Here is a 27,999-nt window from a genome sequence, read left to right on the forward strand (position 1 = left end):
ATACTTTAGTTACACTTTAAATATATTGCATTTAAAGATTGATATTATACACAGATCATACAATCATTATTAATAGTTATATTAAACGTTTTAGGCATAATATTAAGAAAAGTGCATTGTGACATATTATGTCAATAAATATTTCATACCTACAGTATTATGAAATAAGTGTATTTTAAATAGATTTTGGTATAGTTTTTTTTTTTTTACTAGGGTTTATTAGACCCCATTGAAATCAACTGAATGGATAAAAACTGACTTTTTAAATGACATGGGGGAGAATAAATGATGACAGAATGTTCATTCTGGGTGAACGGGTCCTTGTCAACATTGTGCATTTTTATTTCCTTGTGAAGTGGTTACTTAGACTTTAAGGATACATTCATATCTCAGATCATCTTCTTTGCTGCAATCAAGATTGCCTCAAAGTGTTTGACTAGTTGGTGAATGATTGTGAACCCTTGTGTTAGCAATAATGCAAGTTATCTGTATTAACTCTCAGTTGATCTTCAATTCTGTCTGGAAAGGTGTGTTCAAACCTGCTCCTAGTCCTGGAGGGCTAATGTCCAGCAGACTTATCTCCATCTTGCCCAACACGCCTGTCTGGAGGTTTGTAGTGATGCTGAATATGTAGTTTAGCTGGTTCAGGTGTGACTGTGGCCATTGTTGGACTCTGGGGTTGAGTTATAGTTAGTGATTGATGGCTAGGCGAGGCTGACCTCTGCTTATCTGGTGACTAGTTAAAAAAATACTTCTACTAAATTTGACTCTTGCATATTTGCTTTCATATTTGCATTCAGACCTAAACTTTTATCAGAATGTTTATATTACTAAACAGGTTCTTGAATTCTTTTTATTTTAAGTTTACAGGGATAAAGATCGTGGGTTATCAGTTGCACATCCCAATGGCAATTGCAGTTACATTTCCAGGTTACAATAAACAGCTTTCATGAAAAAAAAAAAAAAAAAAAAGTAGGCCAGATCATGCGCACAATTAACTAGTTTGTTCCTTTGATTTGTACACAATTGACTTTTTTTCTTGCATATCATGTGCAAGTCTCCGTAAAAATGCGTTTTGTTTGAAAACTGTATATTTTGTGAACAGGCTTGCTGGTGCTGACAGCACATTCTGGAAGTTTGTTGTGCTTTCCACCATCAGACCAAACACCGCTGCTGAATTACGCCATATTGTACCGATCCAGGTTTTTCAATTGTGAAGCTCCAAAATCAGGATTAGATTACGTGACAAACAGTGAGTCGAAATCTGAGCTTGGAACGGTTTGTAATTGTACCGCATACAGAACTGTGTTCTAAAGAAAGTGCTGCCATTATTCACTTTTAATAACATACATTCAAAGCTTCAGTACCTTCTTTTCTGTATTTGTAAACCACAAAGTAATTACTTTTCCATCATGAGGACGAATGGTTCCAGTTGCATTTCCACTTGAGCACAGATCAGTATGATATCATTTTTTGGAAAACACTGTCCCGGATCCTCATCAAGGCAGCTACTCAATCCAGCTAGTGGAATTTCTCAAGTGACATGATGGTTTTCTAGTAAAGTACAGTATTTTTGTACACAATGTTTTTTTTTTTTTTTTTTGTGACAGTGTAAAATTCATATATGTATTATTGTGTATTATGTGTATTGTATTTTGTGTGTGTGTGTATATATATATATATATATACATTATTATTTTATATATATATATATATATATATATATATATATATATATATATATATATATATATATAATAATTTATCCTCATGAGATCAATGTGCAACTCTGGTTGGGTGAATTAAAAAAAGTGGTAGTAGATACAGACTCACTTTAAATCTTAATAAAGCACCCAATTTAAGCAATTTTACAATTTACAGTATTTTACAGTATTTTTGTATTTAAGTTTAGAAAAGGTATCACACTATTAGTTATTCTGAATCTAAATTAACTTTCCTTTGTTATGTCTAGTAGTGCATCTTATGTCATCAAAACCAATAAAATTACCCAGACATGAAAAAAAAAAGACAAATGAAAAACAAACTTTTATTCAAATTCCAAGTGTATTGTAGATAGCCTAGAAAGCATGCAAAGCGCACTCCCTTTATAATCCTTAAAAAGCGATCACTTCAGTTCATGGCAATCTCACTAAGTTTCATTTTAATCAGTGAAGCTGTCTACACTACACACTGATCCTCTTATATTTCAAATGTGCATTTGCAGCTGTAATAGTGATGTGCTGATTTGTGAACGTTGCAGAATCAAATGCTTGTGCATGTGCATATTTTTGTATATAGCCTACAGTATATCAAATGTAAATTTATGTCTGTTCCTCATAATTTTACATAAAAAAGAGAGACCAAATACAATTATATTTTGTATTTTTTGCTATAACAATGTACATTTCTATTTATTAAAACCAAGTAGACATTTCATTAAGTTAGTGTTTTTACGCATTTTTACATTTATTCCAAAATAATAAAGGCAGTAAATATTTAAACAATGAATATTATTTGTGAACTAATGTTCAGCTAATAGTCAACTTTTTCATTAGATTTCCCATTAACATCATCATTGTCTTCATTCAGACCGATTTGAGAATGCACAAGAAAACAAGAAGCAGGATTTATTGCAGGGACAAATCATTTCCAAATATAATCGTTCATATCCAATTAAAGCCTGATGGAGACACTAGGCTTATTCGCCTTCATACAGCTTTGCACAGATCGATCGGTGGTTGACTTGAAGCAGTGCATGCCGGTTAGAAATTTTACCCGACTTTAGACATCGCAACACCACGTGACTGTGACATATGCCATCAAAGTACAGCGAGAGTGATTCGAGAGCAGCCGACTGGTTGGTAACCATTTCCAAGATATTCGCAAAGGTTGTTTGAACACTTAATCACAACATTGCACAAATCACAAGGTGCAACCTAGCATGTTTGGTATCCTTGTACTTAACGAGGATTCAGGAATCTAAGGAGATGACTCCCGTGAAAGAGAAGTCTGACATAACGTTAGTAGCCTACAGTGGTACCATGCCAGTGTTGTCATCATACACAGCTGCCCTCTGATAACAACAAATGTAAATTTCAGTATTGGGAAAAACTTCATATTTGTATACGTCACACGTAGGCTCACTATTGGCCAACGCTGGTCATGTGTGTGATACGTCTGACGTACAACCCAGAAGCGCTACACACTTATACTACGTGAACTAACTCAAGGCCCAGAGAGAAGGAAATGAATAGTGGAATAAAGTCGTTATTTTTGTTGTTTTTTGCGCACAAAAAGTATTCTCGTCACTTGATAAACTTAAGATTGAGCCACTGGAGTCACTTGGACTACTTTGATGATGACTGTATTACCTTTCTGGACATGGACAGTATACCGTACATACATTTTCAATGGAGGGACAGAAAGCTCTCGGACTAAATCTAAAATATCTTAAACTGTGTTCCGAAGATGAACGGAGGTCTTACGGGCTTGGAACGACATGAGGGTGATTCATTAATTACATCATTTTCATTTTTGGGTGAACTAACCCTTTAAGGAAGCCACCGAGTAGGTGTGTTCAGCAAGATCTAGTCTCTCAGCTGTAAAGGCATGTTGGATGAGGTATTTCTTGTGTGGATGAGACATAGATGATACTGTGAAGCAGACGGCCGCCCCATGAAGCACCTGCTGATCCTGTCTCACTGGTCCTAGTATCAGTTGTGTTTTCCTTTCCCGGAATGTAAGCTGGTCGGGTAAAATAATTCTGCGTTTTTGTAGTAATCCAAACTTTATCGTATGAGCACTGTGCTGATTTGCTGAAGTTAAAATTAGGCGATAAAAGGAGATAAAATATAAAAGCGTATATAAAATATAAAAGTAATAGAGCAAAGGAGCAGTAAGCAGGAGCGTCCGAACAGTAGCTGAGCCGGAAGTGTACACACATTTTGGTCTTCAGGCCTAGATCACTATCAGCTCCTCTGTGCCTTTAGGAATTTCAAACGGTCCGTGGGGTAGAAAGAGGGGGTTGAACCAGTAAAAACATTTTGTTCATTTTCAAATATCTTTGATTATTTTCAACCATACTCAAGTAAAACCAGGGATACAGGGCAAAGGATGAAGAGATACAGTATAGTGGGGAAAAATAAAAGCAAGTTGTATCACTCCGCTTGTCTGTGTTTGCGCCACTTGCATCATTAAGCCAGTAGGTGGCGACAAGTGACTGTCTTTATGAACTTTAAACTGATTAGTGCCAAAAACATTGATTAACTCAGAAAAGAAACAAGTTGCTGAAACCAATCTTTAATGCTAATATAAATTGCTCATTTGCCTCTGGACACAAAAAGATTGCACTGGTTTTTGATTGAATCATCTGAATACACATGACTGTGTGGTAATGTGTGCTGGTGTGGCTACAGTGCCAGGGCTGAATTTTTGAGCCAGTTTTCCCCTGCATATATACAATATACATATATTCGGTAACATTTTTATATTGACCCGCAAACAACTGCGTAAGTAAACCCAAATTACGGTGTACGTTTCTGTAATTATAGTGTACTTCCGTGTAGGTATAAGGGAACAATATGTTAAATTTTGGGTAATAAAGGGGTACAACCAGATATACAAGCAAATTATTTATAATGTAATTATTTTAAAACTAACAAGTAACTATTCTGTTAATATATTCCAGGCAAAAATTGTACGTCTGTTGTATATAAAAGTTTTTATCACATTTCTGGCAAAATATGTTCTTGTGCCATGTAGTTACAGGGTAATTTTGACATCTGTGGGTTGTAAATTAAACTATATATATATATATATATATATATATATATATATATATATATATATATATGGCTGTATGTAAGCACAGTATGATAAAAATTGAATCTGAAACAATTTTATTAACAGCTGATTTCGAAAAACATTGCCAATGCTATTTATTGGCTTTTCTTACTAAACTACTTAACGTTAACTACTACTTACTCCACCCATTTGCATTAAGCTTTGCATTGTTAGAAACCCAGTCATACTATTGAATGGTCGTGCAACACTCTCTCATTTTCCCCTGAGATGGGAGAAATCCGTTATTTACCTCTTACACTTCCTCCTACAATGACGCAAAAATCACCATTTTGCGTCATTGTAGGAGGAAGTGTAAGAGGGGGGGATTTCTGTTGAGACTACAGACACTCGTTCCTCATCTTTCCCGGGGGCGGGACCCGCTCACGCTACAGACCTATTACAGATCAGTGGGTGGGACTTTACTCTCTGAAACTGAAAGCAATATCCTCCATCTTGTTTGAAGCTAAGCTAACAGGCGCTGTGGAGACAGATGTAAAGTTATGACAATAGCGGAGGAGAGTGCTCAATATGATATAGAGGAAGAGGATTTCGGAAGCTTGAATCAAGCTTGATGCTTGAATCAGGTGTTTGTGGCTACCTTTACAAGCCGCATTATAGCGAAGAGCAGCCGAGGCAGAAGACCTGCCTGCCGCGGACGAGGAGCCCGGACTGGCTCGAGTTAGGGCGGACCGGTGGCGCCGGTGATCTCACTATGCAACTACGAACCGCTACGAACACAGAGATAGAGTCCGTCTGCGGCAGAGAATTTCAACGATGACAATTTCTCCTGGACGAAATCTCTGAATCAGACGAGGACACGGACGTTTGTGTTGTGAACTATCCTAGTTTCGCACCGCATATGTTCTGACTGAACATCCAGGTACCATGCAATAATTCACCTTTTCAAAAGAAATACAAACGAGGAGTAATGCACTAATGAGCTCGCCAACTAACTAGACATTTTGTGTGAAATGAATTTCAAGCTCTGGTGGTAGCTAGCCTTATAGACAGAAGAGTGATTTCTCTTATAGGCAGATATGCGCTTTCTGGATTAGTGGGAGTGGCTTGCGGAGCTGTGCAATGTGGTGCATTGTGGGAGTTGTTGTCTTTCATACAAATGCGTCCTGAAGTTATTTTTTGTCTTTCCTCGGTCACGAAGGCACCAAATTCAAAATTAATTTTACATTTCGACTACATACAGTGCAATGCATAAGTGAATACACCCATGCTAAAGTTGACTAAAAAGAGGAATAAAAAATCATATTTTGGAAATTGAACTTAATGCCTTAATTTAAAAAATTAGGAAAAATCCAACCTTTAAGGACACCAATTTTCTTTGTGAATGAATAATGTATCGTAAATAAATAAATGTTCTTCCTTAAAATACATGGTGCATAAGTGAGTACACCCCTATGTTAAATTCCCATAGAGGCAGGCAGATTTTTATTTTTAAGTATTTTTTTTAAAAAATTTTTAGGATACTATGCATCCTGATAAAGTTCCCTTGGCCTTTGGAATTAAAATAGCCCCACATCATCACATAGCCTTCACCATACCTAGAGATTGGCATGGGGTACTTTCCATAAGATCATCTCTCAATGCAAATCAAACTAGCTTTTAGGCTAACTGAAATAAAATCATGCCAATCTCTAGGTATGGTGAAGGCTATGTGATGATGTGGGGCTATTTTAATTCCAAAGGCCAAGGGAACTTTATCAGGATGCATAGTATCCTAAAAAATAAATAAAAAAAATACTTAAAAATAAAAATCTGCCTGCCTCTATGGGAATTTAACATAGGGGTGTACTCACTTATGCACCATGTATTTTAAGGAAGAACATTTATTTATTTACGATACATTATTCATTCACAAAGAAAATTGGTGTCCTTAAAGGTTGGATTTTTCCTAATTTTTTAAATTAAGGCATTAAGTTCAATTTCCAAAATATGATTTTTTATTCCTCTTTTTAGTCAACTTTAGCATGGGTGTATTCACTTATGCATTGCACTGTATATGACCCACTTTAAATAAAAAACAATGTTCAAATGGGTGGAATGCCCCTTTAAGCCAAAAAAAAAATATTTCTGCTATGATTTTAATTTAGAACGTACCATGTAATACTTAGTACTTACCTTATCACATTGTATTGCAATGACACTTAAATGTCAGGGCAAATATACTGTGTAATTAAAACGTTTTTTTTGTTTTGTTTTTTTAATAAGAGTACCTTTGTCTGTAATTACTGTGCAAATAGTGTTGTTTCGTATTGTTACATAGTAAGTAGTGTTTGTTACCTCGTATTGTTACATAGTAAGTGTAACTCCTGCGGGCTGTAAATTAAAGTGGCGCTTGTTACCCCCTTGTTCTGTGTAGTTACAGGGTAAGTGCAACTCCTGCGGGCTGTAAATTAAAGTGGCGCTTGTTACCCCCTTGTTCTGTGTAGTTACAAGGTAAGTGCAGTAAATATACAATGAAGGATCCCATTTAATTTCTGACTTTTATTTTACAAAAAAAAAAATCAAAACACTTTTTCATCTTAATAAAACATTGTCTTTTCTACAGTATCAGTGTTTCCCCTAGGTTTACAGGTTTGGGGGGGGGGTTGCTTGGTTGGGGAAAATTGACACAGACACTATCTATCTATCTATCTATCTATCTATCTATCTATCTATCTATCTATCTATCTATCTATCTATCTATCTATCTATGTGTCACATTAATTGGTTGTCTGGGAGGGTAATGCTTTGTAAAAGTTAACATAAAACACAAATGTTAAAAAAAAAATGTTAACATAAGATATCGCTTTAAAAAAATTAAAAAAACATATTTAAATATTTTTAAAATTGACTTTTGCAAATAACCTTTGTTAAATTTATAGAAGTATTTGTTAATATTAATGGACCAGAGCTTAAATAGTTTTATTTTTTAACTAACAACTAAAAAAAGATTTATAAATACTAACAAATATATTGCTCATTCATTGTTCGTTAATGTTAGTTAATACATTTATATGACAAACAAATTTTAAATGGGCTTTTTTTGTGAGAAGTTTTTATTTCTATGATGCATTTATTGGAGAGAATAATCCTGTCAGACACAGCACTGCTGTGAACGCGCGTTCACGTTTAAACACAATTTAAACAATGTATTATTCAATGCATTACTTCTATATAATTATATATTAAGTTGCTCAAGCAAGTGGTAAAATATTTAACCATGGATTTATATTAAAATCTTTTGCATTTAAATTTTAATACAATAAATCTTGCATGTCACAAAGAACTTGTTTTTCCACCTCCACGAATGTCATTATGTCGCCTTGTTGAGGTAAATTGTAGTTTTCCTTGCTTTACCCCGGTCTTAAAGTGAAAAAAGTAGTATTTAATTAAATAAATGTATGGTGAGATTACTACATTTTATTTAATTAATCGCACTTATGGTGAAATGACTACATTTTCAGGTCAATCTGTGTTCATTTTGACCACGAAACATGCGCTGTCACTTTAATTCAGGGTTTGCAGCACAGCAGAAATCATAGACAGTATATAAACGGCAAAAGTAGACTCGGTGCGGAAACGATCGCTGCTGTATACGCACCGCAACTGGAACGGATCGATCATCGACGGACTGCATCCGCGTGCAGTGTGAAAGCTCTGTAAACATGGGTACGGGAAAAAATACTCACCGCACACGCACTGCAAACGAAATATGTGTGAAACGGGCGTAGACTTGGAGCAGGAGAGCTACTCCGGCTGCTACTCGCAGTAGAGCGAGTGTTGCCATCTTCAGTTCAGCGACATATTTCCCGCCGCGCGCTCTCTGTCCGCTAGTGCTCATCTGTATTTGACGCAAGTGTTTGTTTGTGTGAGTGTGCGCGCTTGCGCACTCATTGGGATAATTGTAAACGCGCAAACACAGACAGAAAAGACATGCCATCGTGGAAATAAGATAAATAACATATTACTTAAGGGCTATTTAGTTTTTTAAAAATAAAATAACAAATTGTAATCTGGCGCTATAAAGAAAATCAAATCAAATTTACTTGACTTCAAGGGGGGCGGGGGGAGCCGTTAGGAGGGCGGGGCGCCCCCCTTATATAATGGTAGGGGAAACACTGAGTATACTCAAACAACAAAGTAACACATTATACTTATAATACTATATACATTATAATGATCTTGGTGACAGTAAATGGGCCAATAAATTTGGGTGCAAGCTTATTAGAGACGGTGCGCAAAGGAATGTTCTTGGTTGAAAGCCACACTTTTTGACCCACGACGTATACGGGAGGCTTTGACCTGTGGCGATCGGCCTTGGCCTTGGTGCGCGCCCCTACTTGGAGTAGAGTCTCACGGGCTCTATTCCAGGTACGGTGACACCTCTGAACAAAGGCGTGAGCAGAGGGAACCGCAACCTCGGATTCCAGACTGGGAAAAATAGGTGGCTGGTAACCTACACTACACTCAAATGGAGAAAGGCCCGTGGCCGACACTGGCAACGTGTTGTGAGCGTACTCCACCATAGAAAGTTGTTGGCTCAATGAGGAAGGATTCTTGGATACCAAACATCGCAACACTCTCTCCAAATCCTGGTTGGCTCTCTCGGTTTGACCATTGCTCTGGGGATGAAACCCTGAGGAAAGACTAACCGTCGCCCCCAGTAATCTACAAAACTCTCGCCAAAATTTGGACACGAACTGGGGTCCCCTGTCGGAAACAACGTCAATCGGGAGGCCATGTAAACGAAAGACGTGGTCTACGACCGCTACCGCTGTCTCCTTAGCTGAGGGTAATTTGGGTAAGGGAACAAAATGGGCTGCCTTCGAGAACCGGTCCACCACAGTCAAAACGACTGTGTTCCCCTGAGAGGGTGGGAGTGCGGTAATGAAATCTAGAGCGATATGGGACCAGGGTCTCGAAGGAACCGACAGTGGTTGAAGTAACCCATCTGGAGGTCGATTGGAAGTCTTACCAGTGGCACAAACCGAGCAAGCCAAAACAAAATCGTGAATGTCGCGAGCCATACGTGGCCACCAGAATCGTTGCCTGACTAAAAAACTAGTGCGATTAACTCCTGGATGGCAAGCCACGTTGGAGCCATGACCCCACTGGTTAACGTCAGACCGTAATCCCTCCGGCACAAACAAACGACTCGGTGGACCACCGACCCTCGATTCGATCTCCCATGAGAGTGTGGAAACGACTAGAGTTTCGGGTAAAATGCACTCGGGAGTAGTCGGACATTCGGAAAAATCAAATATGCGAGATAAGGAGTCGGGTTTGATGTTCTTGGAACCCGGACGGTAAGAAAGAGAAAAATCAAAACGACCGAAAAAAAGTGCCCACCGAGCCTGCCTGGAGTTCAGTCTTTTAGCAGTTCGGATATACTCTAGATTCTTGTGATCAGTCCAGACGATAAAAGGTACCCCCGACCCTTCTAACCAGTGGCGCCATTCCTCCAACGCTAACTTAACTGCCAACAACTCTCTGTTACCAATGTCGTAATTGCGTTCTGCCAGGGACAACCGGTGAGAAAAAAACGCGCAGGGATGCATCTTGTCGTCTATAGGGGAGCGTTGAGACAACACTGCACCTACTCCCACCTCTGACGCGTCGACCTCCACCACGAACTGACGTGAAGAATCAGGGGCGACAAGGATGGGGGCTGAAACAAAGCAGCCTTTCAGTTTGGTAAACACAGCCTCGGCTGTGTTTGACCACCTGAACGTCGTTCTGGGGGAGGTCAAGGCAGTCAGAGGTGCGACTAGTTGGCTGAAATTGCGAATAAAACGCCGATAGAAGTTGGCGAAGCCCAGGAACCTCTGCAGGGCCTTGCGAGAATCCGGGCTTGGCCAATCTACCACAGCCTTGATCTTCTCAGGGTCCATCCGCATACCTTCAGACGACACAATGTACCCAAGGAAAGGAACTGACTGTGCATGAAAATCGCATTTCTCTGCCTTGACAAAAAGACCATTCTCTAGCAACCTCTGAAGCACTCGTCGGACGTGTTGCACATGTTCCTGGAGAGAAGAAGAAAAAATCAATATGTCGTCCAGGTAGACATATATGAACTGATCGATCATATCTCGCAACACGTCATTGACCAGTGCCTGGAAAACTGCCGGGGAGTTGGACAGCCCGAAGGGCATGACCAAATATTCAAAGTGCCCCCTGGGGGTGTTAAAGGCAGTTTTCCACTCATCCCCCTCCCTAATGCGAACCAAATGATAAGCGTTACGCAAATCCAATTTTGTGAAGATGGACGCTCCCTGCAACCTCTCGAAAGCTGAAGACATCAACGGCAAAGGATAAGTATTCTTTACCGTGATGTTATTCAACCCTCGGTAATCAATACAAGGTCGCAGAGAACCGTCCTTCTTCCCCACAAAAAAGAACCCCGCCCCCGCTGGAGAAGAGGAAGGGCGAATGAACTTGGTTGCTAGAGAATCAGAAATATATTTCTCCATAGCCTCCCTCTCAGGGATAGAGAGTGAATATAACTTGCCTTTAGGCGGAGACTTACCTGGCAGTAAATCTATAGCACAGTCATAGGAATGATGCGGAGGGAGAGAAGCAGCACGAGACTTACTGAACACCTCCTTCAGGTCCAGATACTCTGCGGGCACGTTAGACAAATCCCCTGCTTCCTCCTGAAAAACAGAAACAGGCACAGACGAACAGGCAGACACGAGACAGGACTTATGACACTCCTTGCTCCACTCCAGTACGGCTTTATGATGCCAGTCCACTCGGGGGTTATGTCGGATGAGCCAGGGGTGTCCGAGGACGACGGGTGCCAGAGGTGAATCCATGATGTAAAACGAGATAGTCTCAGAATGGTTGCCAGAAGTGATGAGAGTTCTTGTCCATTGAGTGCGTGGACCGCGATTCTGTGTGTGAGGGGTTTGAGGGGAATCTGAAACTGCTGTGCAAAAGTGTGGTCCATAAAATTACCTTCCGCCCCAGAATCCAGAAGTGCTCGACAGTCGTGCTGGTGGACTGACCATCTTAGTCTTACCGGGAGGAGCGTGGAGGTAGATGTAGTCGTGGATGAGGTCTTCCTGGTGGAGATCCCACCCGATAGTAGCCTCAAGTTTACTATCGGGCTTGGCCTTTTACTGCGCAGTTGTATGCAAAATGTCCAGCTCCTCCACAATACAGGCAAAGGCCCTGGGACCTCCGCCTCTCCCTCTCCTCCTGGGAAAGCCGAGCTCGACCCACCTGCATGGGCTCGGGATCGTAGACGGGGCTGACCATGTCCCTGCCATTGGATCTGGAACCGTCGACTCCTCCGAAGGTACGGGTGGACGGAGCTCGGTGCTCGATCCTGGATAACCGAGCGTCCACCCGCAGAGCAAGATCAATGAGACCGGTCAGTGTGGTCGGCAGATCCAAGGCGTAGATCTCCCTCTGGACGTGGTCAGCCAACCCATGCAGGAACATGTCCCACTGCGCCTCCTCGTTCCATCCGCACTCCGCCACCAAGGTCCGGAACTCGATCGAAAAATCGGAAACTGATCTTTCTCCTTGCCGAAGATCCGCCAATGTGCTTGCGGCCTCTCTCCCAGAGACCGCACGGTCGAAAACATTCCTCATCTCGGCGGGAAGGGTCTGGAACGAGGCGCAGCATGGGTTCTGGTTCTCCCACACCGCCGTTCCGCAAAGTGCCTCCCTCCCAGTCAATAACGTTAGTACAAACGCCACTCTGGCCTGTTCAGTGTTGAAAGTCTGTGGTTGAAGAGCAAAGTGCATTGAACAGCGCGTCAAAAATGCTCTACAAAAAGCTGGTTCACCTGAATAAGGCTCTGGTACAGGTAGGTAGGGCTCTGACTGGGAGTGACAGTCACTTGGGACTGTGACACTCTGAAGTTGAGGAGTTGATGGAGTCCCATTGGTCTTGCTGCACTGCAAAAATATGAATATATATATTAGCAAGCCACACCTTCAATTTTTACATTGTCGAACAATCCTCCACTCTAAAACATTTTGTGCCACCTGATATTACTGTAGTAACTGTAATTTTGAAGAAAACACATTTTGGTGAAGTTTATGATATTTTATAGTGATAGTGACTGTAGTGCAGCAGAAAATGTTTTTAAAAAAGGCATAGTTGTTCTGACAGCAACAAATTATTACTATATATATATAATAGCAAACAATACTATTTGAACTATCCTCCTACGTACGGTTGCATTGTAAACAGTGGGGCGGTACTTCTGCCGGCGCTGGCGTGACCTTTCAACGTGATGACGTAGTTCCCTGTCCGTTTGTTGATCTTTTTTTATTTATTTTTTAATTACCTATCGTTTCGATTAAAAATCCAGAAATGTTTTCTTCAAAAAACATAGTTTCTCTCCCACTGAGGAAAGAAAGACATGGATATCTTGGATGGCATTGGGGTCAGTAAATTATTCGGAAATTTTCATTTTGGGGTGAACTAATCCTTTAACAAGTGCATTTGTAACACGGTTTACTGGTAATAATTGTGATTTTAATTAAGTGATAAAAACGCATTTGCGGGGGACTTCCGGTCGCGACATGTAGGGAGAGGACGCACACGCGGAGGCTCCCAGTTTACTTTTTGTCACAATCTCATTCTAATTCATTCTTTGCTCGAATCTCGACATAACTTTTTTGGCTGTAGTTGCTTTAGCTTATTCCTGCAAAATGAGCAACTCCAAAAGCACAAAATCAGCCAGTAACACGCAGACCCCGGCTACACGTGCAGCTGGAAAACTAGCATCCTTTGCAGCTAACAACTTTCCAACAATTGAGAAGGCGCCTGCGACACCCGAAGCGGGGGTTATGGACCAACTTTCGGCTGAATTCGCAAAACAGAGAGCCTCACTCAAGGAGGACGTCTCGTCTCTGATCCAAGACGCCATCAGACCAATTCAAACGTCACTGGATTCGCTACAGACGACAATCAACTCATTCCAGAGCCGTCTTACCTCCGTGGAATCTGTAGCTGGTGATAACTTTGAACGGCTAACGGTGGCGGAGTCTGCCATCAGAATGCTCCAGAGCCAAAATCAGGTGCTTCTAGATCGGTGCGATGACCTGGAAAACCGCTCGTGGAGATCCAATCTTCGTATATTGAACATCCCCGAAGGCTGTGAAGATGGCAACGATCCCCTAAAGTTCATGGTAGATGTACTGATGCAAGTGATGGGACCCGAAGCCTTCCCTACACCGCCTGAGCTGGAGAGAGCCCATCGGACCCCAACTTCTAAACCCGGCCAAAGATCCTCCCCTCGCGCGTTCCTGGTCTGCTTCTCCAGATTCCAGCAGAAGGAAACTGCGCTGCGCTGGGCCCGGAATCATGAGCTCAAGTATCAAGGCGCCATCCTAAGGGTCTATCAGGACCTCAGCGCAGCTCTCGCTAAAAAGAGAGCTGCGTTTAACGGTATAAAGCAAGCCTTGTATCAGAAGAACGTCAGATTCCACCTGCTCCACCCGGCCCGACTGCGAGTGATGTGTGGGAGCGATGTACTCACTTTTGACTTGCCCGATGAAGCTCAGAAGTTTTTCGACCAGAAGTTCAGTAAAGAGTAGGACTTCACCTCATATGTTGCAGTCTGGTCTGTCTGTACAACCCGACGATGGTTAATTACCCGAACTCAAGGTGTGTAACTTATGTTCACCTTATAATGGTAAGCAGCAATCCGGTACGAATACATAACGATGTTTATGCTAGGCTAATTCATACTATGCTATGCACGAGTTTATACACTTAAATCTTAACGGAGTAAACCATTCGTGCTGCTTTCCAGATGTGTGTACGCGTGCATATAGGTATGTTTGTGCGTGTATCTATGTTTATAATATGTGTTTTCTTACAATAAGGGGAACAGGCTTTGGCCTCTGTGAATGTTCAGTGGTTTACTTTTACTGCGTTTCCCAACCACCTCACCCCCTTTTTTTTTTCATTATTATATATATATATATATATATATATATATATATTATTAATTTTTTTTTTAATTCACTTGAATGTTGAGAGGATTTATTGTTGAATATTAAAAATAACTGGGAGCCCCCTCAGGCCTAAATATTAAGAGAATGTGCTACCAGAAGCTGTTGGAAATGGTGTTTAGCCTGCAGCTTGCCTCAGGGAGAGGGACAAGTATAGGCCTTGTTCTGGTTTTGTGTTTAGATAAGGTTAAGATTAGGGATAGGGTAAGGGACAACTCCACACTTTTGCAACATAGGATCTTCTTTTTTTATTTTACTTTTAACAGAAGTTTCTTTTCCTTTGCATTATATATATATTTTTAATTAAACATGGTGTATGGTACTGATGCAAGAGGGGCTGCTGTACGTTTCATTAGTTGGAATGTGAAAGGTTTGAATGGGCCTGTTAAAAGAGCCAGGATATTTAATCATCTTAAACAATTAAAATGTGATGTGGCATTTCTTCAAGAATCCCACCTACTGGTTAAAGAGCAAGTCAGACTTAAAAAAGGCTGGGTTGGTAACATATTTCATTCTAATCTTAATTCCAAAACTTGTGGAACAGCCATACTGATTCATAAAAAAATTCAGTTCAGTGTGACTACTATTATTTCAGACCCTCAAGGACGCTTTGTGATGGTTTCTGGACTCCTCTATCATAAGCCTGTGGTTTTGGTCAATATTTATGCCCCAAATTGGGACGATGATAAATTTATGGGTAAAATTATCTCATTAATTCCAGATTTGAACTCTCACCAGTTGATTTTTGGCGGAGACTTGAACTGTGTGATAAATCCAACACTTGACCGCTCCCATTCTAAACTTACAAACCTTTCCAAAAAAGCCAAACTTTTATCACATTTTATGGATGACATAGGATGTGTTGCTCCTTTTTTGTACCCAGTGGGTAAATCTTTTTCTTTTTTTTCTCCTCTACATCACTCATATAGCCGAATAGACTATGTTTTCATTGATCAGAACCTTCTTTCTTCTGTCACAAAAGTCGAATATTTGTCTATAATTATATCAGATCATGCGCCTGTTTTACTAGATCTTGCTTTTCCTCTTTGCAAATTGGAACGCCCCTTTTGGAAATTAGACAGAAATCTTTTGACCGATGCAAAATGATATCCCAAAAAATAGACGACTTTATAGAATCAAACAAAAAAGATGATATCTCCCCCTCTCTCCTCTGGGAAACATTAAAAGCTGTAATCAGAGGTGAGATTATATCATATTCAGCTAAAATAAATAAAACTAAAAGAATCAAACAAGAGGAGCTCATTAAATCAATATTTATGGTGGATGCTCAGTATTCTACCTCTCCTTCCCCCGAGCTTTACAAAAGGAAGCTGGATCTCCAAACGCAATATAATTTGATATCAACTGAGAAGACAGAACGTCTTCTTTTAAAATCTCAGGGATATTTCTATGAACATGGCGACAAAGCTGGACGTTTATTAGCACACTGACTTAAATGCCACTCGGCATCCCAACAAATCCCCCAAATACGGAAAGATGATGGTGAACTAACTATCGATCCAGTAGAAATCAATGAAACATTCGCCTTATTTTATTCAAATCTGTATATGTCAGAGATGACAGAAGATGGCTCTGATATGGAACATTTTTTCAAGGACCTCCAAAACCCTTCAGTAACAGCAACACATAGGACTAAGACTGAGCTCCCACTAGATCATATAGAAATCTCTAATGCAATAAAAGCAATGCAAAATGGCAAGGCACCGGGCCCTGATGGGTTCCCTATAGAGTTTTTTAAAAAGTTTTCCAACAAGCTATTAACAATTTTGCTCAATGTGCTCACTTATAGCCTGTTGCGTGCACATACTCTCTAGTGGCCAAGTGTGGGTATTTGGACAGACCCCATGTTTGAGTTTCTCTGTTTTGGGCCACTTTTATCTGTTGCTGTTTGAACTGAACAGAGAAGGGTTGAGTTCAGTAGTGAAGACTGGTGATACTGGTTACTGAGAGCCTTTAAAAACCCATGTTTGAGGCTCCAGTCAAAGAGAAAGAAACGTGTGAGATGAAGGAGTGAGTTTGACCAGTGAGGGAGTTTGGGGCTTGAGGGATTGAAGCTTCTTCTTTTTCCTCTTCTGAGAGCCGAGATCACTGGTGTTGAGGAGGAGATCACGGTAGACATTCACAACAGAGATGAGATAAAGGCATGAAAGTGCTCATATCATGCTTTCATTCCCCTGAAGTCCATCTCTAATGTTAGTAAAGATTATTAGACTCATTATCCCACTGAAATAATATCATCATCTTCTGCTGTTTCAGAATAAACGTCTTTATTTCCTCCGTCTAAATACTTGATTGTGATTGGCTGGAATGTGTTCATTAAAACATTGTTACATTTTTAAGAATTAGTCACACCTTACATCACAACTATTAGTTCTTATTCTGCTGTTCTTTGTTAATAGAACATGAACACATTTGCATGTTAACACATCCTCATCACTCATTTGTTTAGGTCCACATTTAGACTTTCAGGGTGGACAATCTTTACATCTCTGACGTGAAACAGAAGCAGAAACAGTGTGTTATTGTTCTAGATATATTCCATTGTCTCATTCTTTCTTATTCATCTGTTAGTTTTATTAAGTTACACTTAACTCTAACTTTAGTTTTTCTCTGGCTGTTATAAAGCACATTTGTTATAGAAAAAAAGCAGTGACAAATGATTATGTAGTATATGATTATTATGTATGGTTAGGGTAGGGTTGATTATTGATGATAACATGTAGTGGCCTGAGGCCTAAACCATGAAGCTGGTTTAAGTTAACAAGGTGTTTCAGTTTAGTTTGCACCAACCCTGGATTTTAGGCACTATGAAAGTGGCTCGGCTTTTAGCGGTGTTCATCGCGACAGTCACGGTACCAACAAACCTGATTGGATTGGTTTGGTTTGTCAACTCAAAAATAATCCTGTAACCCTGAGTTTGTTCAACTACCATCATGGGTGGCCCCTGATTAACTGATCTCCCATACAGAAAAAAAAATATTGAAATATATTTGCATTGTTCACTTATATTTATCATTTTGAAATATATTCTGTAATATATTACATATATTATATAATATAATATATAACAAAAATATAATGTTAAGTGTGAAATATATTTACATTTATAACATGTAATGTAAAATATATGACAAAATGTATGGTCATAAAATGTTTAGCTTGCTAAAGAAGGGTCGAAAATGTATTTTGATCATAGTAATTCCTCTACCTTTTCCCCAATACACAACAGTAGGCTACTATATTTCACTACTGTATTATGACACACAGCTATAATAAATACTGTACTTACATTTAAATGACTGCAATGTAAAATGACAGATAGTTGCTTTCCTAGGACTATTAGGCCATATTAGGTGGCACGTACCTAACACTAAGTGCAATTATTAGATTTATTGTTGTGTTTTATTGACATCTTTCCTGAAGTCATTTAAATATTGAAAATATGCACAATATTTATGATGCAAGTATAACAGTGACACTCCAACAGTGAGATTTAAAATGAAATAAATAAAAATGTAAAAAAATAATTGAAAATGTGTTGTTTGTTTGTGAAAATGTTAACTTTTTAAATTTCAAAATATATTTCAAATTAAACAATTTGCAAAAGTTAAAACATATATGAACATATGTTGTTAGTAAATATATTGACCTATAAATATATTCACATATTTAACTAAAATATATTTTTTGGGCCAATTTCGAATATTTGCATATATTCCACAAAATATATTTCAAATATATTTATTTTGTGTATGGGATGGAACGGCCATTTATGTCAAGATGAACAGGGATGAAACACGAGTTATGCAGCCCAGCAATATCATTAAAGCTGCTGTTTAGTTGTGAATGTTCAAATGTAAATTTTAAATGTTCATATAATTGGTTTTTTTTTCAGACTAATACTGACAAAGACGTCAATATGCAAATATAGAGAAAAAGAGGTAGACAAACACAAATAAGGAGGAAGTAAAATATGAAAATCAGTTTTCAGAGAAATACACAAATGACGTGATGAGCTGAATGAGGGATGAGAGCAGATATAATAATAGCGTAGTGTAAATCTGCAGACAGAAACATCAGACTCAGGACAGAAACACACGACCTCTAAAGTAAGAACATGTTCATTCTTCAAACACAATTACACTTTCAGATGTTAATATTGTCTGAATGTTTATGTTCAGTGAATTCATGCTGCTGTTGCGATAATAAATTAAATTGTCATTTTTTACTCCAAAATTAATCAGGGAATGTTTGATGTCTGAGTTTTTATGTGTTTCTTCCTCAGAAATGGACCAAACTCTATATTTGATTCTTCTTCTCATTGGTGAGTGTGTTTGTTGTATTATTTATGGTTTATAGTTTCATCAGGTTTGACCCTGTTATGAAAAGCATTAAATCAAACGCTCTCTTTCACAGCTCTCTGCTCCGTATCTGAATGTGTTCAGCGTCAGTATCACTTTATAAACGTGTTGAAGAACTGGACTGAAGCTCAGAGATTCTGCAGAGAGAATTACACAGATCTGGCCACCGTTGACAACATGAATGACATGAACGAGCTGAACAAGAGTGTGAATGATGAAGGTGATCAGAAGGTCTGGATTGGGCTGAAGAGGACGAGTGTTAATAAATGGCAGTGGTCTTCAGGTGAACCTGCGCTCTATCTGAACTGGAGACCTAGACAACCTGATGGCAAAGACGAGTGTGCTATGATGAGAAAAGGAGAATGGCATGATGCGTCATGTAGTGATACTCGTAATTTCGTCTGCAACAGTGAGTGCAGCTATTTACAATTACAACCATTCATTTATAGATGCACCATATATATAACGGCTCCAGAACGTATTCTACTAACACACACAGTAATAACTTAACAAATTAAAGGTGGGATAGGTCATTTCAGAGAGCCTAGCAATATCAAGTTAGCTTTGAAAGCATGAGATCCCACTCTCCCTTCAGAGTCTCCAAACCCACGGCTCCTTTAAAACACAAGAACACACACAGCAGAGTCGGCTAAGCATCAAGAGAGACAGCGTCAAATTACCTCATGACTCATAAACACAATAAAATTACAATAATAGTGTGAACGCAGCATGAGCTCGTTGTTCTGGTTCAGGAGGAACTGTAAAAGACGACTGCTGTGTGTTTGTGCTGCTCAGTGACTGTGTGTTTCTGAATATAATTTTTTTCAGGTAGGCCAGTTATTCATTTGCATATCTTAAGTGTAGAAAAATATATAAATCCAGAGGTTTTGTAGACAAATGTGCAAATATTTTAAGGCTATGTGTATTATATATTAAATAAAAAAAAATGCTTAAAAACAACAATACACGAATGTTATGTATACTGATAAACTGTTTGCAGATATACTCTCAAGTATTCTAGGTCAATTTGATTTTAAGACAGATTACACACCTACCACAAACCCCTATTGTTACAAAAATGATAATCAAGGTAAATTAATTGACTCACTGTATTCAAATGAGTAAAACAGAGCAGTATTATTACTCACAACATCACTATTCCTCCTTTTCAGATATCTGAAAAATGCCACTAAATTAAGCAGCCTTTTCATGCTAAAATGCTGAACTGTTTTATCTTCAATCATGGAGGTCTGCGCAATCGGGCCGTTTTGTCTATGGTGCACACTAGGGATGTTTGGACTCCAATAAAATAATACACTTTATATTTTACCTCTATAGTTGTAGACTAAATGTAGCCTAGTTTAAAGAAGATCTAGCTTACATTTCTCTTTTTCATTAATGGAGATATGGAAATTATGCCATCCCAGCAAACATTTGGACGTTTAATGACCGTTGAAAAGACGTCTGTCCGAGACGTCCCGTCATGGTTGAAAAATAGTTCCAAAATGAAAGTTGAACCGACGTCTTTGACGTCGTCTGGCCGTGAATTCCACGTCTTTTCTGCTCGATGGTGTTTTAAGCCCCCAATGGCTCCTTAGAGGCAGCTAACCCTACCCTCAACTTTAAACCTACCCATCCCCTCGCTGCCTGGAAGGCGCCGTTGGGGGCTTAAAACACCAAACACTGTCTGTTTCTCAATATGCGTTCTTCAGTGATCTTGTGTCCTTGTGTTCTCGTACTACGTCATCATCAACCGTCGAAGTTCAATTCCAATACTCAAGAACGCAAGTACAGAGGACGCATGAAGTGCCCGGATGTGTCCTTGACATCGAGGATGCATCAAATGCAGACTTGAGAGAATCGAACCGTTAAAAATCCCAGAAGACACTGCGGGCAGTCGACGTACGGAAGGCTGTAAGCTTCAAACTTCTCGTTCTCACTTGAGAGATTCCCGCAGCAAGCTCGATATACGTGACAGCTCGTGAAAGTTTACATTTGTCGGTCTCTTTTGCTTCATTTTAATAAAGTGATAAAGACCTTAAAAAAGCGGCAGTATTTTTATTAGCATATTATAAAGAATCTCAACATATTCTCAACTTATATGAAAACAATATCTATAATAATATGAAAGAAATGTTTAATAGGTTGTGACATTTGTTTGTGATGTTGTGTTGTATTTTTTGCGCTTTGGTCGTGAATCGCTATTTGCCGAGATGGTCAGTTAAGCAGCAAGATCGCAGCACATCTCAGTTCTCATAAAGATGCGTTCTGTGTTCTCGCGTCCTTCCAAGTTCGTTCTTTCAAGGTCGGCTGGCAAGACCGGTCTCAGAGAGAACGCAAGTCTGTTCTTTGCGTTCTTGGAATTGAGAAACAGCCACTGTCTTTTCTGCGCGTCCCTGGACGTCTAAATCACGTGTCAAACTTAAGGCCCGCCACATTATTTTATATGGCCCGCGAGAGCATAGGCCTATGGGTGTCTTAAAATTAGGGATGCAACGAAATCTATGCTGCCGAAAATTTTCGGCCGAAAATAACATTTTCGTTTTTTGGCCGAAAGATAAAAAGCCGCCGCGCCCCTCCGTGTTCGCCGATGGTTTGACTCTGACTCAGTGTGTTTTATGACTTTGCGTGCTCCGCTGTGTGTGCGTGCTGTGCTCTCCGCTCCGTGTTCACTGCGCGTTCTGCTCAATGTTCCGCAAGCAACCTCCGTATGTGTATGTGTGCGTGTGCGTGTGCGTGTGTGTGTGTGTGTTGCGAGCTCTATGGAGCTCATAATATGACAAAACGATTTGAATTTGAATTGTGTAAATTTGAATTATTTGCAAGTGTAATCTAACAAAATTGAATTTTAGGTGGTAGTTTAAATAGTTCTGAATTTGATTTTTTTTTTAAACGAATATTGAACATTTGAAATTCAACAAATTGAAATGTTTTTATGGCTGAATTTTATAGACCTGTATTTTCAAACAGCTAGTTTTTTTGTTCTGAATTCGTATACTGCAAATATTCAGTTTAAAAAAATACAGATTCAAGTTTTCAAGATGAAGAAATTCGGAACTTCAAATTCAGTTTTCTAAAATTCAAGTTCAAAAATTCAGATCTTACAGAAAGTAGGTCACAGGTCATCCACAGGGAAGAGTAAAGGATCTCAGATAAGTCGAACAGAGCATTTTGGCTGCACTGCAGTTGTTTTCTGCCGCAAACGCGGTGGTGGTTCAAGAGAATCCGTGTATCTTTCGTTCAGTCGTTTTTTATTTAATATTAAGAGTAGAAAAATGAGAAAACAGCTTGAGTATTAGATTTCTAATATTCTAGTAATAATAGTCCGCTGCAGCAGTTGCACGGAGCTTACAAAACGCGTGTATTGCAACTATAGGCTACATTTAATTTTCTCATCAAACATCTAGACTAACGAATGGCTCGGTACAACAGAAGAGCTTAGAAAGGGCTTTTTCTCTGTGTAGACCAGCAGTTGGTCTGAATTTGCTATAACCTATAGCCTATTTTCCGGACTGTATAGGCTAAGTCACGTTTTATCATGAAACACGCTGTGATTTATTCCAAAGTGACTCAGGCATATATAATGCAACGTTATAACGTTAAATAATCTAAATGTTGACTTTCAAAAGTAGGCGTGCCAAGAAGGCTATTCTCTGTATTTTGGTTCATTTTTGGTGAGCGCCAGAAAGATCTAAAGAGACCGAGACGCGCTAAAGCAGCGCATCATGTTGTTTCATTTATTTTTCAATGACATGATATTTTGTAGTCATTTTGAATGTACACAAATAAAAATATACATTTTACTGTTTCGAATGATGTCATATTATCTAACAACTAAAGCACGTCAGTGTAGCCTACGTCTCTTCAGGACCTCTTAAAAACTACTTGGGGCACTTGCAATTAATTATTGCAGTATCAACCAATGTGTAAGCATAATTGCTTTTGCATATTTCATAAGGATTTCATAGAGGGGACTATAAATGCACGTGTAAAGGACGTCACCTACTGGACGTCCACTTAAAATGACTAAAATGCAGTGGCTTTGCAATCACTTAACCTCACTGGGCACTTTGTGACAATAATTTATTTAAACAAGATAAAGTAAATATATTTACTTTGTATACAAATAGAAATGTATTTCATAAAGATAATTCCTGTTTTTTTTCTGTCTTGCTTGACTGGACGTGTAAAGGACGTCAATGGACGTCTTCACAACCTCTTAAAATCTAATTGGGCAATTAAATTAATTATTGCAGTATTAACCATGCAAGGATTAAGCACAGCTTTTGCATATTTCACAAGGATTTCATAGAGGGTCATGATGGACTATAAATGCACGTGTAAAAGACGTCGCCAGGTGACGTCCTCTCACCCGATACACTATTTATTGAACTACACGTAGCTAAAAGTCAAAATAACAATTATACATGCAAACCAAGAGAACTGTAGACATGTACAAATGAATGTATTTTTAGGAAATGTTCTGTGTTACATATTTTTACCAATTTATGCCGTCCTACCGTGACTATTTTTGGCCAGGGACACAACGTTGCCGTCGGACCAATGTTTGCTGGGATGCTTTAGTTTAGTGGATGATTTCTGTCCCCTACTGGAAAACAAAGACCTTTAAAAGGAAAATGACACAATGAAATTACCACTACAACCAGTAGATGGCAGCAGAGGACTGGTTTGCTCATACAGCGCTGCAAGTATGACGTGACTTTGTAGACCAACCGGCAGTTCACATCTCGCTTGTTCCCTCGACAAAACCGGGCTTTTGGATTATCGCTAAAACAAGCTCTGTAATTAACAAAAGTTTATGATACTTGCACGTTTTGTCCATCAAGATCACAGATGAACACAACTTTTATGAATTTTGAAGCATAAATGTAGTCTCCAGAAGTAAAAAGCTAAAGTTTGGCTATAAACGAACTACACAATGGTCCCACAAATTCAAGACTATCATCACTAAAGCTTCTGACAACTCTTACAGTTTTAATCTAAAATCATTTTCCCAGAACATTGAGTTGGAATATAGTTTATAAGAGCACAATTATAAGCATAATGAGTGTAAAAGCGGATTGAGTTAATCTGTTCGGCGTGATGACGTTTAATCTCCGACAGCCTCTGTAGTCCCATTTAGCCAATAGCTAGACACGTAACAGCTTAAAAAAAATCTGGAGTGGCGTAATATTGATGTATTTTATGTTGTAGAATAAACGTGAAAGTGTCTTGAGCTTGTGTTCACCACAGACCTTATTTCAGCCATTTAACCAAAATCCCATTCAAAAAACCCATTGACTTCGGGACGATGGAACCAGAAGTGCTAAAATGCTAAACTCTACAATTAAACTGATTTTAAAACATTGCTAAAGGACACATGTGGAAAAAAAAAATATTACAAAAATCTTTAAAGCTGCTAAAATTACCCAGAAAACACAAACGTATTTTCTTCTTCTGGTCTGTGTTGCTGTGGGTCTATTAGTCTGCATTTACACTACAGCACTAAATGCACAGGTTTATTTTGACAAATGTTTTGTCCCGTCCATTGCTACGGTTATCACTGTCAATCACAGCAATTTCAGGAGTGACTGAGGAATAATGTAACGGATTCATACCCTTAATTATATATTTTGTTCTTGGCAATTTGGCGTGCAGTTTTCATACTCTATGCTTTGCCTATCCTGTTTTATAAAGAGAGTGTGTGTGTGTTTGTGTGTGTGTGTGTGTGTGTGTGTGTGTGTGTGTGTTTGAGTTTCCTCTGAAATACTTCCATATTAATTTTTTTTTTCTTACAAATTATATTATCAGCATAATAATTTGAGTAAATGTAACTGTGTAAAATATAATAACATCATTATTGTATGTAATTCATGTCATTTGTTAGTGAATATAGAACAGACTGTGGATAAATGTCACACTTTCAATGTTGAGTCAATTTCTGTATAGAAAATATTTTTCTGAAAAAAGTCCAGTTCAAAAAAATAAAAAAAAGGAACAAACTGTTTTTTTTTTTTTGTTGTTGTTTTCTTAAAGCGAACACAGGACTCGTCTTTGTCAATCAGAATAAGAACTGGAGAGACGCTCAGAGTTACTGCAGACAGAATCACATTGATCTGGTCAGTGTGAGGAACCAGGATGAGAGTCAACAGGTTCAGAAGTTCATCAATGATAGTCACATATCTAATGATGTCTGGATCGGTCTGTTCAGAGACTCATGGCAGTGGTCAGATCAGAGTAACTCCTCATTCAGATACTGGAATACTGGTGAACCTAATGGTGGAGGTGTTGAAAACTGTACAGTGATCAGACCAAACCCTCTGAGACAGTGGAATGACATCTCTTGCGACAACCAATTTCCTTTTGTGTGTCATGAAGGTGAGCAGATCCTCACAAACACACACAATCCATCCATCACCTCCAGATCTCTTAAAGTTCACGCTACATGTCTGACATGACAGATTCCTCCACAGTGTTTGTTCTGCATGTTGTTTTTGATCAGTCTCTCTCTAGTTTTTGCTTGTGGTTTGTTTTGTGTCCAGATAAACTGATTCTGATCAAAGAGAATCTGACGTGGCCTGAAGCTCTGAGATACTGCAGACAGAATTATACGGATCTGGTCTCGGTTCAGTCAGTCGAGATGCAGCGTCGTGTGATGAATGTGGTTAAACGTGCGTCTACTGAGGCGGTGTGGTTGGGTTTACGTCACTCCTGTATTTTGGGCATCTGGTACTGGTTGATCGGAGAGACCGTGTGCTTTCATAACTGGGCTCCAGGAGAGGAGAACTGTGTGTCTGGAGTGAGATCTGGAGCAGTTCAGTCTGGAGGAGATCAGCGCTGGATCAGCCGTCCTGAACACGACAAACTCAACTTCATCTGCAGCAGATCTTAGGAGTGAATGTTTGTGTTCTTACATAACTAGCGAATGTTTTAATCATCAGATAATGTGCTTATATCAGTACAATGAAATTAATGTATGTCATTTAAAAGTATCATATGAGTCTTTTCTCTATCAGTGTAATGTTCTTTGGGTATTTAAAATACTAATGTGCACTATATGTTTTAAAGACCCCATGACATCAACATGAGTCTTTATGTGTGACTGTTCAGTCAAATATACTTGCTGTTAAATAGAAAGTAGAAGATCATGATTCGAGGATGTGGCTCAAAGTATATCGGCTGTTATAAAGAAATTAAAATAAAAGCACAAGCCACGTCAGTTGATTTCATGGGATCTTGTTATTCTGGTGGTGTGGCTTCTTTCTTCTCCTCACTCCTGTGTTTTGCACTAGTCATATATTTACTAATTACTTGTTTATGATTGTGATTGTGAGCATCTATATGTGTCTCAATGAAATGAAATATGGTTTATTCTTAAAGAGAAAAATAAAGTTGAGTATAAAGTATCTTGCAACCTGTAATGTGTGTTCAACAACACCCACTCAAATAAAAATATTTACAAACAGCATTAAAATTTGAAAAATGTAAACATTCTTTCAACTTCATTTTTATTAACAACTCAACATTCTACACAGTAAAATCCTCAGTGTTAAATGGACACTACTGAATGTCTGTATGGGTCCAATCTACAGAGTGTTAAAATAACACTGGAGAAACTTCCGATAATTATATATATATATATATATATATGTGATTAAAGTTTGACTTCATATCTGTCATACATCTACAGAAGTTTTATTGAGAATTAACAGAGGTTTAGATGTTGATGTTTTATTGAAGATTTAGTTTGAAGTCACCATTATGATGATCAGTGTTTACTTTAGATGAGCTCTTGACCCTTGACTTTTGTTAAAGGAATAGTTCACTTTAAAATGAAAATTCTGTCATCATATACTCACCCTCATGTTGTTTCAAACCTGTATGAATTTCCTTCTTCTGCTGAACAGAAAGGAAGATATTTAGAAGAATGTCAGTAACCAGACAGTTTCTGGGTCCCATTGACTTCCATAGTAGGAAAAAAATATATAAGTTAAATTAAGGTTACCACGGCAACCACTTGCGTGTCCGGGTTTGAACTCACTTCTCGTGTATGAAAAGTATCTTTACACATGATGGGCAGCAAAAAATGCAAGAAAACCTTGACATGTACTGACAACGACATCATTTAAGTGTATTCTCTTTGTTTGGATGTTGATATAGCAAACGTTCATTCATAATGATTCTCCTTTAATCTGGTATACAGTTTTATACAGTTTTGTCCCTTATAACCAGTAGGATAACAAGCCTAAGCAAGTGTGGGAGGAGACTGGCCAGCAATCAGTTTCAGGTGCAGGTGCTAGTCATATGATCAAGACAGCATAAATGGTTGTTGCAACAACAGATGCATTTGAGGCTTTCATCAAATATGATATGCCATCTATGATATTAGACTACATAGCCTATAATAAAAGATAATGAATTTCAAACCTGAACCAAACATATTTTTATTCAAAGATCAACAGTATTTCATTAGTCTTTAGTCTGCCACAAAAAAAAAAAAACATTAAAATCATGAACTCAAATGTCATGGTTAAAAATAAAAAACAATGACTGTTGTAACAGTACGTAAATCATAGCCTAATGCTAATAAGCCTTATGCCAAAATTATTATTACAACTAAATTGTCGGTCATTAAATAAATAATTGTGTATATGATTTGCTTTGTGTAACCCGACATCAGACATTAGTTCGAAGTTTTTTTTTACACACAGTGCCAATCAACCAACCAAAATGGCTGCAGGACGACTCAACCTCCACGGACAGTTTTGAATGTTTTTTAATGTTTTATCAGACAATA

At 38.7% G+C, this 27,999-nt stretch overlaps 1 protein-coding gene across 1 annotated transcript; it reads left to right on the forward strand.

Annotated features, from left to right (window-relative positions):
- Positions 1-19,128: 19,128 nt before the first annotated feature.
- LOC308705908 (C-type mannose receptor 2-like) lies at positions 19,129-26,094 on the forward strand (the record flags this gene model as incomplete). Its single annotated transcript, XM_081391204.1, has 4 exons — positions 19,129-19,165; positions 19,258-19,611; positions 25,239-25,580; positions 25,745-26,094. The coding sequence occupies 4 exons, from the start codon at positions 19,129-19,131 to the stop codon at positions 26,092-26,094; spliced, it is 1,083 nt and encodes a 360-aa protein (XP_081247330.1).
- Between the last annotated feature and the right edge of the window lie 1,905 nt (positions 26,095-27,999).

The sequence above is a fragment of the Scardinius erythrophthalmus genome, assembly GCF_964197995.2.
Source record: "Scardinius erythrophthalmus genome assembly, chromosome: 2".
NCBI lineage: Eukaryota > Metazoa > Chordata > Actinopteri > Cypriniformes > Leuciscidae > Scardinius > Scardinius erythrophthalmus.